This window comes from Oncorhynchus masou, chromosome 16 (genome assembly GCF_036934945.1).
Source record: "Oncorhynchus masou masou isolate Uvic2021 chromosome 16, UVic_Omas_1.1, whole genome shotgun sequence".
NCBI classification, from domain to species: Eukaryota; Metazoa; Chordata; class Actinopteri; order Salmoniformes; family Salmonidae; genus Oncorhynchus; species Oncorhynchus masou.
Genome location: NC_088227.1, coordinates 26951050 through 26964553, shown reverse-complemented (window position 1 = coordinate 26964553; position 13504 = coordinate 26951050). Strand labels below are relative to the sequence as shown.

Sequence of the window (13504 nt, the reverse complement as noted above, 5' to 3'; positions counted from 1 at the left end):
TGCTCAGATAGCAGATGTTTGAAGTTGGTGAGGGAGATAAAAGTCTCCAACTTCAGCGATTTCTGCAATTCGTTCCAGTCACAGGCAGTAGAAAACTGGAACGAAAGGCGGCCAAATGAGGTGTTGGCTTTAGGGATGATCAGTGAGATACACCTGCTGGAGCGCGTGCTACGGGTGGGTGTTGCCATCGTGACCAGGGAACTGAGATAAGGCGGAGCTTTACCTAGCATGGACTTGTAGATGACCTGGAACCAGTGGGTCTGGCGAGGAATATGGAGCGAGGGCCAGCCGACTAGAGCATACAAGTCGCAGTGGTGGGTGGTATAAGGTGCTTTAGTGACAAAACGGATGGCACTGTGATAAACTGCATCCAGTTTGCTGAATAGAGTGTTGGAAGCTATTTTGTAGATGACATCGCCAAAGTCGAGGATCGGTAGGATAGTCAGTTTTACTAGGGTAAGTTTGGCGGCATGAGTGAAGGAGGCTTTGTTGCGGAATAGAAAGCCGATTCTGGATTTGATTTTCGATTGGAGATGTTTGATATGAGTCTGGAAGGAGAGTTTACAGTCAAGCCAGACACCTAGGTACTTATAGATGTCCACATATTCAAGGTCGGAACCATCCAGGGTGGTGATACTAGTCAGGCGTGCAGGTGCATGCAGCGAATGGTTGAAAGCATACATTTGGTTTTACTAGCGTTTAAGAGCAGTTGGAGGCCACGGAAGGAGGGTTGTATGGCATTGAAGCTTGTTTGGAGGTTAGATAGCACAGTGTCCAAGGACGGGCCGGAAGTATATAGAATTGTGTCGTCTGCGTAGAGGTGGATCAGGGAATCGCCTGCAGCAAGAGCAACATCATTGATATATACAGAGAAAAGAGTTGGCCCGAGAATTGAACCCTGTGGCACCCCCATAGAGACTGCCAGAGGTCCGGACAGCATGCCCTCTGATTTGATACACTATCAAGGTGACAGACAGTGACACAAAATACCACCTTGCAGACTCAGACTCTAGAAATGTTAGCAAAAATAAAAAACAGAAATACTTTATTTACATAAGACCCTTTGCTATGAAACTCGAAATTGAGCTCAGGCGCATCCTGTTTCTATTGATAATCCTTGAGATATTTCTACACAACTTGATTAAACCCAAGGCAGTGGTCGAAGAAATTGTCCATAGAGCTCCGAGAAAGGATTGTGTTGAGGCACAGATCTGGGGGAAGGGTGGCAAAAAATGTCTGCAGCATTGAAGGTCCGCAAGAACACCGTGGCCTCCATCATTCTTAAATGGAAATAGTTTGGAACCACTAAGACTCTTCCAAGAGCTGGCTGCCCGGCTAAACTGAGGAATCGGGGGAGAAGGGCCTTGGTCAGGGAGGTGACCAGGAACCCGATGGTCATTCTGCCACAGCTCCAGAGTTCCTCTGTGGAGAGGGGAGAACCTTCCAGAAGGACAACCATCTCTGCAGCAATCCACCAATCAGGCCTTTATGGTAGAGTGGCCAGATGGAAGCCACTCCTCAGTCAAAGGCACATGACAGCCTGCTTGGAGTTTGACAAAAGGAGAATCAAGATTCTCTGGTCTGATGAAACCAAGATGGAATTCTTTGGCCTGAATGCCAAGCCTCGCATCTGGAGGAAACCTGGCACCATCCCTACGGTGAAGCATGGTGGTGGCAGCATCATGCTGTGGGGATGTTTTTCAGCGGCAGGGACTGGGAGACTAGTCAGGATCGAGGCAAAGATGAACGGAGCAAAGTACAGAGAGATCCTTGATGACAACCTGCACCAGAGCGCTCAGGACCTCAGACTGGAGAGAAGGTTCACCTTCCAACAGGACAATGACCCTAAGGACACAGCCAAGACAACGCAGGAATGGCTTGAAGTGGCTTTAAATGGACTAAAGTGGCTCAGCCAGAGACCGGACTTGAACCCGATCGAACATCTCTGTAGACCTGAAAATAGCTGTACAGTGACTCTCCCCATCCAACCTGACAGAGCTTGAGAAGATCTGCAGAGAAGAATGGGAGAAACTCCCCAAATACAGGTGTGCCAAGTGTCATACCCAAGAAGACTCAAGGCTGCAATCGCTGCCAAAGGTGCTTCAACAAAGTTCTGAGTAAAGGGTCTGAATACTTATGTAAATGTGATATTTAATCATTTTTTTAAAGATTGATGAGGGCTCTCGAGTGGCGCTGTGGTTTAAGCACAGCATCTCAGTGCTAGAGCCGTCACTACAGACCCTGGTTTGATTCCAGGCTGTATCACAACCGGCCGTGATTGGAAGTCCCATAGGGCGGCGCACAATTGGCCCAGCATTGTTACGGTTTGGCCGGGGCAGGCCGTCATTGTAAATATAATTTATTCTTAACTGACTTGCCAAGATAAATAACATTTTGTAAAATAAACAATTTAATCTATTTTATAATAAGACTGTGAAGTAACAAAATGTGGAAAAGTCAAGGGGTCTGAATACTTACCAAATGTACTATATATATAATTGCTTCTCAAATCTATCTACGCGCTCTCTCCTCCTCTCACCTCTTCGCTTGTGAACCAGTGCATAACACATCAGCTGTCTTTGAAAAAACCTTTCCAAGTCAAACCTTCATATGACTGCTAACCGCTTTACACAGCCTACATTGTTGTCATGTCGTGCTAGAACTAAGTTGTTAATAAACCCACTACAATCATGCAGTATAGTGAAGTCAGCAGAAATTAGTTTATTAGTTACACTGGCGTGCCTCGTTGGCAATAAATTAGTAAAACCAAAAGCCTACCTTGACTTGGAAGAGTTCCAGTGTTGGATAGCCATAGCCAGCTAGTTAACATAGCATCCCTCTCTGTTTGAGTTGGGTGTTTGAGTAGGCTAAACTAGCTATCTGCAATTTGACTATACTACAAAATATATCTTGCTCTCTCTCTCTCTTGCTTTTCCTTAATTTTGGAAGAAATTATTTTTTTCCCCCAAACTGTTCAAATATTGTCTTTCTCTCTTTTTGAGTCAACTACTTGCCACATGTTATGTACTGCAGTGCTAGCGAGCTTCAGCTTATACTATCAGTACAAAATTCATTATCTGATCCTTTTATTGGGTGGACAACATTTCAGTTCATGCTGCAAGAGCTCTGATAGGTTGGAGGATGTCCTCTGGAAGTTGTCATAATTATTGTGTAAGCCTATAGAAGGAGGTGAGAACCATGAGCCTCCTCGGTTTTGTCAATGTACCAAGAGGAGGACAGAAGCTAGCTGTCCTCCAACTACACCATGGTGCTACCCTACAGAGTGCTGCTGAGGCTATTGTAGACCTTCATTGAAAAACAGTGTGTTCTAATACTTTTTTTGGTGATGTGAATATAGTTAGTGTAGTGTTATCTAAAAAGGATAACTTATTTTTTTAAATGTTTCACTTTATATTGTAATGAAATTCACAGTGGATGGTCCTCCCCTTCCTCCGCTGAGGAGCCTCCACGGGTACAGTATGTACGGTTCTGTTCTCTGCAGAAGGAATGGATGTACTGTCTGAGACGTTATGTTGTGATCACAGCAGAATTAATGTTAAAATGTTTTTCAGTGTTCTGACATCCTAACGCTAGCACAGAAAAACATATTGACCACAGCCCGGGCTTAATCCCAAGATGTCTATGGGATGTGCTGTTTCTACTGCTTGCACCTGTCTCAGCCAGAAGCTCAGTTTGAAAGAATCCAGAAGCACACTACTAACACTATGTCCCTCTTGTCCCCAGCATGTCTACAACCAGCAGGAGTTGAGGGAGCTCCTGGGACGTCTGGATCTGGGCAACCGCACCAAGATGGGCCAGAAGGGCTCCTCAGGTCTGTCCAGAGCTGTGTCAGCCTATGGCATTGTGGGTAAGATAGTCCTCTTTGGACCCTCAGTCCTCACAACTACTTCTCCTCTACCAGTTGCCATAGGAACGGCCATGAGCCTGTCGGCATGTCTTGTCTTGTGAGTACTGCACATGAGGGTTTTGGCTGAGATGTGTAGGCTAGTAGGACTGTGGTAAGGAGAGTTGATCCTGAAGCAGTCATTAAGGGCAGATAGTTTTTTTTCTGTCCCTGTGTTGCTGTGGAAACCAGCCTTTGGAGGGTTCAGAGATATTATAGAGTTAGTGCTCCGAGCAGGCTCTTTAAACATAATTTTTTTTACAAGAGGCTAATCAATGTAGTCACTTGTTTTGGTTTACTTAATTGACCAAATAAAGGCTTAAAAGCGTAATCCAACACCATTCAAATGTATTTCTGGCCTTAGTCTCTATGCCTGTTTCTACTCTCATAAGCATGTGACACGACCTGATCTCTCAAGGCCTTCAGTGGCCACTTGAAGTTCGACAATAACCAACTTCCTGCTGTTTATACCATTTTCCCACATTTTTCTCTTGAAAACCAATTTTGTTACTTAATAGGTAATTTCGGTGTCTAAACCTTTGTCTTTTTCCCTGGAAGAATGAAGCATCTCAAGGTGAAATGGCTGCTAATGGGGTTGTGATGCTCTCGCTAGTAGAAATGTCAAGCTTTGAGATCAAGTTCACACTGAACGGAGGGAAGAAGGGATCCAGAGAGGGGAACGTCACACAGCCTTATTATCCTTCTGTCGTTTCTGTACACATGCACACGCACACAAGCCCATTTACTTGGAGGCTGAGTCAGATGACATTCAGTAGTTTGACCAGACAATGTCGTGACGCTTTAATCATGGGTCCTTGTCCCAACCATCTCCGGGCCAGTGTGTTTGTAGAATTGTACCAACAGGTAATAGGTCTGACAGTAGTGTGAATGCCATTCATCCCCCATCAGCCCTGATCTACATACAGTAATGGGGAGAACAACAAACAGATGTGCGCAAGCAAGGGCGCACAGGTATACACATCCAGTGCCTTCAGAAAGTATTCAGACCCCTTGACTTTTTCCACATTTTGTTAGGTTGCAGCCTTATTCAAACTACACACAATAACCAGAAAAAGCAGAAACTGTTTTTAGACATTTTTGCTAATTTATTAAAAATAAAGAACTGCAATATCACGTTTACATAAGTATTCAGACCCTTTACTCAGAACTTTTGCACTTTTGGCAGTAATTAAAGCCTCGAGTTTTCTTGGGTATGATGCCACAAGCTTGACACGTGTAATTGGTGAGTTTCTCCCATTCTTCTCTGCAGATCCTCTCAAGCTCTGTCAGATTGGATGGGGAGTGTGGCTGCCCAGCTATTTTCAGGTCTCTCCAGAGATATTCGATTGGGTTCAGGTCCAGACTCTAGCTGGGCCATTCAAGGACATTCAGAGACTTGTCCCGAAGCCACTCCTGCGTTGTCTTGGCTGTGTGCTTAGGGTCGTTGTCCTGTTGGAAGGTGAACCTTCTCTCCAGTCGGAGGTCCTCAGTGCTCTGGAGCAAGTTTTCATCATGGATCTCTCTGTATTTTGCTCCGTTCATCTTTCCCTCGATCCTGACTGGTCTATCAGTCCCTGCCACTGAGAAACATCCCCACAGCATGATGCTGCCACCACCATGCTTCACCGTAGGCATGGTGCCTAGTTTCCTCTAGACGTGAGGCTTCGCATTCAGGCCAAAGAGTTCCATCTTGGTTTCATCAGCCCAGAGAATCTTGTTTCTCGTGGTATGAGAGAATTTAAGTGCCTTTTGTCGAACTCCAAGCAGGCTGTCATATGCCTTTTACTGAGGAGTGGCTTCCATCTGGCAACTCTACCATAAAGGCTTGATTGGTGGAGTGCTTTTAGAGCTCTGTCATCTCCCTGACCAAGGCCCTTCTCCCCGCTTTGCTCAGTTTGCCAGATGGCCAGCTCTTGGAAGATTCTTGGTGGTTCCAAACTTCTTCCATTTAAGAAGGATGGAGGCCACTGTGTTCTTGGGGACCTCCAATGTTGCAGACATTTTTTGGTACCCTTCCCCAGATCTGTGCCATGACACAATTCTGTCTCAGATCTCTACGGACAATTCCTTCGAACTCGTGGCTTGTTCTTTGCTCTGACATGCACCGTCAACTGTGGGACCTTTATATAGACAGGTGTGTGCTTTCCAAATCATGTCCAATCAATGGAAACAGGATGCACCTGAGCTCAATTTTGAGTCTCATAGCAAAATGTCTGTATACTTATGCAAATAAGGTATTTCTGTTGGCAGTTTTTATGAATTTCATAAAACCTTTTTTTGCGTTGTCATTATGGGGTATTGTGTGAAGATTGAGTATTTTCTTTATTTAATCTATTTTAATCTAATCTATAATAAGACTGTAACGTAAAACAAAATGTGTAAAAATTCAATGGGTCTGAATACTTTGTGTGTGTGTGTGTGTGTGTGTGTGTGTGTGTGTGTGTGTGTGTGTGTGTGTGTGTGTGTGTGTGTGTGTGTGTGTGTGTGTGCCGTTCAAAAGTTTAGAGTCACTTAGAAATGTCCTTGTTTTTGAAAGAAAAGCACATTTTTTTGTCCATTTTAAAATGACTTAAAGTTGATCAGAAATACAGTGTAGACATTAATGTTGGAAATTACTTTTGTTTCTGGAAACGGCTGATTTTTAATGGATATCTACATAGGCGCACAGAGGCCCATTGTCAGCAACCATCACTCCTGTGTTCCAATGGCACGTTGTGTTAGCTAAATCCAAGTTTATAATTGATCATTAGAAAACCCTTTTGCAATTATGTTAGCACAGCTGAAAACTGTTGTGCTGATTTGAAGAAGCAATAAAACTGGCCTTCTTTAGACTAGTTGAGTATCTGGAGAATCAGCATTTGTGGGTTTGATTACAACTTTCTTCTGAAACTCGTCAGTCTATTCTTGTTCTGAGAAATTAAGGCTATTCCAAGCTAGAAATTGCCAAGAAACTTAAGATCTCATACACCACTGTGTACTACTCCCTTCACAGAACAGCGCAAACTGTCTCTACCAGAATAGAAAGAGTAGTGGGAGGCCCCGGTGCACAACTGAGCAAGAGGACAAGTACATTAGAGCATCTAGTTTGAGAAACAGACGCCTCACAAGCCCTCAACTGGCAGCTTCATTAAATAGTACCCACAAAACACCAGTCTTAACGTCAACAGTGAAGAGGCGACTGAGATATTGGCCTTCTAGGCAGAGTTGCAAAGACAAAGCCATATCTCATACTGACCAACGAAAAGAAAAGATTAAGATGGACAAAAGAACACAGACATTGGACAGAGGAAGATTGGGGAAAAAGTGTTATGGACAGACTAATCTAAGTTTAAGGTGTTCTGATCACAAAGATGAAAGCGAAGTGAAGTTTGAAGGAAACTATTATTTTGATGAAAAATCATTATTTATAACCTTGTGAACGAACGTCTTGACTATTTCCAATTCATTTTGCAACGCTTTTCATGTATGTTTTCATGGAAAACAAGGACATTTCTAAGTGACCCCAGACTTTTGAACAGTAGTGTGATATATATATATATATATATATATATATATATATATATACACTGCTCAAAAAAATAAAGGTAACACTGAAATAACACATTCTAGATCTGAATGAATGAAATATTCTTATTAAATACTTTTTTCTTTACATAGTTGAATGTGTTGACAACATAATCACACAAAAATTATCAATGGAAATCAAATTTATCAACCCATGGAAGTCTGGATTTGGAGTCACACTCAAAATTAAAGTGGAAAACCACACTACAGGCAGATCCAACTTCGATGTAATGTCCTTAAAACAAGTCAAGATGAGGCTCAGTAGTGTGTGTGGCCTCCACGTGCCTGTATGACCTCCCTACAACACCTGGGCATGCTCCTGATGAGGTGGCGGATGGTCTCCTGAGGGATCTCCTCCCAGACCTGGACTAAAGCATCCGCCAACTCCTGGACAGTCTGTGGTGCATGGAGCGAGACATGATGTCCCAGATGTGCTCAATTGGATTCAGGTCTGGGGAACGGGCGGGCCAGTCCATAGCATCAATGCCTTCCTCTTGCAGGAACTGCTGACACACTCCAGCCACAGGAGGTCTAGCTCTTATCTCGATACCTAATGGCAGTCAGGCTACCTCTGGCGAGCACATGTGCGGCCCCCCAAAGAAATGCCACCCCACACCATGACTGACCCACCGCCAAACCGGTCATGCTGGAGGATGTTGCAGGCAGCAGAACGGTCTCCACTGCATCTCCAGACTGTCACGTCTGTCACATGTGCTCAGTGTGAACCTGCTTTCATCTGTGAAGAGCACAGGGCGCCAGTGGCGAATTTGCCAATCTTGGTGTTCTCTGGCAAATGCCAAACATCCTGCACGGTGTTTGGCTGTAAGCACAACCCCCACCTGTGGACGTCAGGCCCTCATACCACCCTCATGGAGTCTGTTTCTGACCGTTTGAGCAGACACATGCACATTTATGGCCGCTGGAGGTCATTTTGAAGGGCTCTGGCAGTGCTCCTCCTTCTCCTCCTTGTACAAATGTGGAAGTAGCGGTCCTGCTGCTGGGTTGTTGCCCTCCTACGACCTCCTCCACGTCTCCTGGTGTACTGGCCTGTCTCCTGGTAGCGCCTCCATGCTCTGGACACTACGCTGACAGACACAGCAAACCTTCTTGCCACAGCTCGCATTGATGTGCCATCCTGGATGAGCTGCACTACCTGAGCCACTTGTGTGGGTTGTAGACTCCATCTCATGCTACCACTAGAGTGAAAGCACCGCCAGCATTCAAAAGTGACCAAAACATCAGCCAGGAAGCATAGGAGAAGTGGTCTGTGGTTATCACCTGCAGAACCACTCCGTTATTGGAGGTGTCTTGCTAATTGCCTATAATTTCCACCTGTTGTCTATTCCATTTGCACAACAGAAGGTGAAATGTATTGACAATCAGTGTTGCTTCCTAAGTGGACAGTTTGATTTCACAGAAGTGTGATTGACATGGAGTTACATTGTGTTGTTTAAGTGTTCCCTTTATTTTTTGAGCAGTGTATATATATGTATACATACACAGTTGAAGTTGGAAGTTTACATACACTTAGGTTGGAGTCATTTAAAACTTGTTTTTCAACCGCTCCACACATTTCTTGTTAACAAACTATAGTTTTGGCAAGTCGGTGAGGACATCTACTTTGTGCATGACACAAGTAATTTTTTCAACAATTGTTTACAGACAGATTATTTCACTTATAATTCACTGTATCACCATTCCAGTGGGTCAGAAGTTTACATACACTAAGTTGACTGTGCCTTTTAAACAGCTTGGAAAATTCCAGAAAATGATGTCATGGCTTTAGAAGATTCTGATAGTCTAATTGACATAATTTGAGTCAATTGGAGGTGTACCTGTGGATGTATTTCAAGGCCTACCTTCAAACTCAGTGCCTCTTTGCTTGACATCATGAGAAAATCAAAAGAAATCAGCCAAGACCTCAGAAAAACAATTGTAGATCTCCACAAGTCTGGTTCCTTGGGAGCAATTTCCAAATGCCTGAAGGTACCACGTTCATCTGTACAAACAATAGTATAAACACCATGGGACCACGTAGCCGTCATACCCATCAGGAAGAAGATGCGTTCTGTCTCCTAGAGATGAACGTACTTTGGTGCGAAAAGTGCAAATCAATCCCAGAATAACAGCAAAGGACCTTGTGAAGATGCTGGAGTAAACAGGTACAAAAGTATCTATATCCACAGTTAACAAGTTCTATATCGACATAACCTGAAAGGCCGCTCAGCAAGGAAGAAGTCACTGCTCCAAAACCGCCATAAAAATGCCAGACTACGGTTTGCAACTGCACATACTCTACTCAGACTGTATCCAGTTTGCTATCACAGTGCAATCCGTTTTGTTACCAAATCACCTTATACCAACCACCACTGCGACCTGTATGCTCTAGTCGGCTGGCCCTTGCTACATATTCGGCGCCAGACCCACTGGCTCCAGGTCATCTCTAAGTAAAGCTCCGCCTTATCTCAGCTCACTGGTCACGTTAACAACACCCACCCATAGCACACGTTCCAGCAGGTATATCTCACTGATCATACCGAAAGCCGACACCTCATTTGGCCGCCTTTCCTTCCAGTTCTCTGCTGCCAGTGACTGGAACGAATGGCAAAAATCGCTGAAGCTGGAGACTTATATTTCCCTCACTAACTTTAAGCATCAGCTATCTGAGCAGATAACCGCTCGCTGCAGCTGTACATAGTCCATCTCTAAATAGCCCACCCAATCTACCTACCTCATCCCCATACTGTTTTTTATGTACTTTTCTGCTGTTTTGCACACCAGTATCTCTACTTGCACCTTATCATCTGCTCATTTATCACTCCAGTGTTAATCTGCTAAATTGTCATTCTTTGCTATTATGGCTTATTTATTGCCTACCTCCTCATACCTTTTGCACACACTGTATATAGACTTTCTTTTTTTTTATATGATTTTTTAAATAAATTGATCTTAACTGACCCAAGACAGTGAATTTATACTAGGATTAAATGTCAGGAATTGCAAAAAAACTGAGTTTAAATGTATTTGGCTAAGGTGTATGTCAACTTCTGACTTCAACTGTATGTATGTGTGTGTGTGTGTGTATATATAACAAGGTGCAGGCCACCTCTGCCCATGATACCTTATCACGTAAACTATGCTAGCTACTATCTTGTCTCATCGCTACAACTCCCGTACGGGCTTGGGAGAGACGAAGGTTGAAAGTCATGCGTCCTCCGACACACAACCCAACCAAGCTGCACTGCTACTTAACACAGCGCCCATCCAACCCGGAAGCCAGCCGCACCAATGTATCGGAGGAAACACCGTGAACCTGGCGATCTTGGTTAGCGTGCACTGCGCCCGGCCCGCCACAGGAGTCGCTGGTGCGCGATGAGACAAGTATTTCCCTACCGGCCAAACCCTCCCTAACCCGGACGACGCTAGGCCAATTGTGCGTCGCCCCACGGACCAAGTTTTCAGTTAATCGTTCAGCACTAATTGTTTAAAGTTTAAACATTCACACCTACAGACACCCAATCTATTTTTCTATCTGAAATTGACTATCATTGCAATTGGCTACGTAGGTAACATGGCAAGGCCTACAGAGAAACATTTCTTGGAAGTCCTCTGTATCGAGCTGGATGGTGATCTAGAACAGGGGTTCTCAAACTTTTTCACTCAGGCCCTTCTGTCACAGGTCAGGTTTTCTCCCCTGAGTACACTACCTGAGATTGCCACTGGAGAACACCCTTGGGTTATTTCCTGTATCCAGGTGACCCTGATTGGGCTTATTGGGATTACCTGCTGGATGACTATTTATGACTATCTCCTGTTTTGTTCAGTGTTCCTTTGCTTTGTTGTTTTGCTAAGACCTTAAGTAAATATTCTGGATTTACCCTTACCTCTTTGCCTAGTTCGTACTAGCACTAATGTCACAGTAGACCTGAGCCTCAAAATCGTCCCAATAGAGATGTCCCTGCCATCCGAGGGACACTCAGCTCCACCACTTACAGTCGGCTCTCACTCACATGGAACAGTGATTGGTCGCCATAAGGCGTGGCTGAAATCATTGTCGGAGGATTTAGGAACGCTTGTGTTCACTCTGCAGACGGGAGCAACTGCTGCTGCACCTTCTAACCCTTCACTTTCTACCAGTTCATCGTCTTCCTCCCCTCGGGGGCCTCATCTCCCAGCACCGGAGCGCTATGAGGGGCATCCTGGCAGGTGTCGTGGATTCCAATGTTCGCTGGTCTTCAAATTGCAGGTCTTAACGTTTCCCACCGAGCGTGACATATGTCATCTCCTTGCTCTCAGGACGGACTCTCCAGAGTGGCATATGTCATCTCCTTGCTCTCAGGACGGACTCTCCAGAGTGGCATATGTCATCTCCTTGCTCTCAGGACGGACTCTCCAGAGTGACATATGTCATCTCCTTGCTCTCAGGACGGACTCTCCAGAGTGGCATATGTCATCTCCTTGCTCTCAGGACGGACTCTCCAGAGTGGCATATGTCATCTCCTTGCTCTCAGGACGGACTCTCCAGAGTGACATATGTCATCTCCTTGCTCTCAGGACGGACTCTCCAGAGTGACATATGTCATCTCCTTGCTCTCAGGACGGACTCTCCAGAGTGGCATATGTCATCTCCTTGCTCTCAGGACGGACTCTCCAGAGTGACATATGTCATCTCCTTGCTCTCAGGACGGGCTCTGGCCTGGGCCACGGCCATCTGGGAGCAGCAATCAGACATTTGTTTTAATTGGCAAAGCTTCACCCAGGAGATGGTGTGGAATCCTTCATGCCAGTTTACCTGCCAGCAACTCTCTCCACACCTTTCCAGTCCTGCTTGTCTGGAGACTTCTGATCCTCCTATTCCTCTGGCTGGGAATGACAAGCCTGATCTTTCAAATCAAATTTTATTTGTCACATACACATGGTTAGCAGATGTTAATGCGAGTGTAGCGAAATGCTTGTGCTTCCAGTTCCGACAATGCAGTAATAACCAACAAGTAATCTAACTAACAATTCCAAAACTAATATCTTATACACAGTGTAAGGGGATAAAGAATATGTACATAAAGATATGAATGAGTGATGGTGCAGAGCAGCATAGGCAAGATACAGTAGATGGCATCGAGTACAGTATATACATATGAGATGAGTATGTAAACAAAGTGGCATAGTTAAAGTGGCTAGTGATACATGTATTACATAAGGATGCAGTAGATGATAGAGTACAGTATATACGTATATATATGAGATGAATAATGTAGGGTATGTAAACATTATATTAGGTAGCATTGTTTAAAGTGGCTAGTGATATATTTTACATCCTTTCCTATCAATTCCCATTATTAAAGTGGCTGGAGTTGAGTCAGTGTGTTGGCAGCAGCCACTCAATGTTAGTGGTTGCTGTTTAACAGTCTGATGGCCTTGAGATATAAGCTGTTTTTCAGTCTCTCGGTCCCAGCTTTGATGCACCTGTACTGACCTCGCCTTCTGGATGATAGCGGGGTGAACAGGCAGTGGCTCGGGTGGATGTTGTCCTTGATGATCTTTATGGCCTTCCTGTAACATTGGGTGGTGTAGGTGTCCTGGAGGGCAGGTAGTTTGCCCCCGGTGATACGTTGTGCAGACCTCACTACCCTCTGGAGAGCCTTACGGTTGTGGGCGGAGCAGTTGCCGTACCAGGCGGTGATACAGCCCGCCAGGATGCTCTCCATTGTGCATCTGTAGAAGTTTGTGAGTGTTTTTGGTGACAAGCCGAATTTCTTCAGCCGCCTGAGGTTGAAGAGGCGCTGCTGCGCCTTCTTCACGATGCTGTCTGTGTGAGTGGACCAATTTAGTTTGTCTGTGATGTGTATCCCGAGGAACTTAAAACTTACTACCCTCTCCACTACTGTTCCATCAATGTGGATAGGGGGGTGTTCCCTCTGCTGTTTCCTGAAGTCCACAATCATCTCCTTAGTTTTGTTGATGTTGAGTGTGAGGTTATTGTCCTGACACCACACTCCGAGGGCCCTCACCACCTCCCTGTAGGCCGTCTCATCGTTG

General features: G+C 44.9%; 1 protein-coding gene across 2 annotated transcripts in view; it reads left to right on the top strand.

The window, feature by feature from the left end:
• The window catches only part of fig4a (FIG4 phosphoinositide 5-phosphatase a), a 98602-nt gene that overhangs the window by 4325 nt on the left and 80773 nt on the right, over nt 1-13504 (top strand). For both annotated transcript variants that reach the window (XM_064991348.1, XM_064991347.1), the window contains one exon: nt 3745-3868. In XM_064991348.1, the coding sequence (XP_064847420.1) occupies nt 3811-3868 (58 nt within the window). In that variant the 5' untranslated portion in view covers nt 3745-3810. The remainder of the gene's footprint in view (nt 1-3744; nt 3869-13504) is intronic.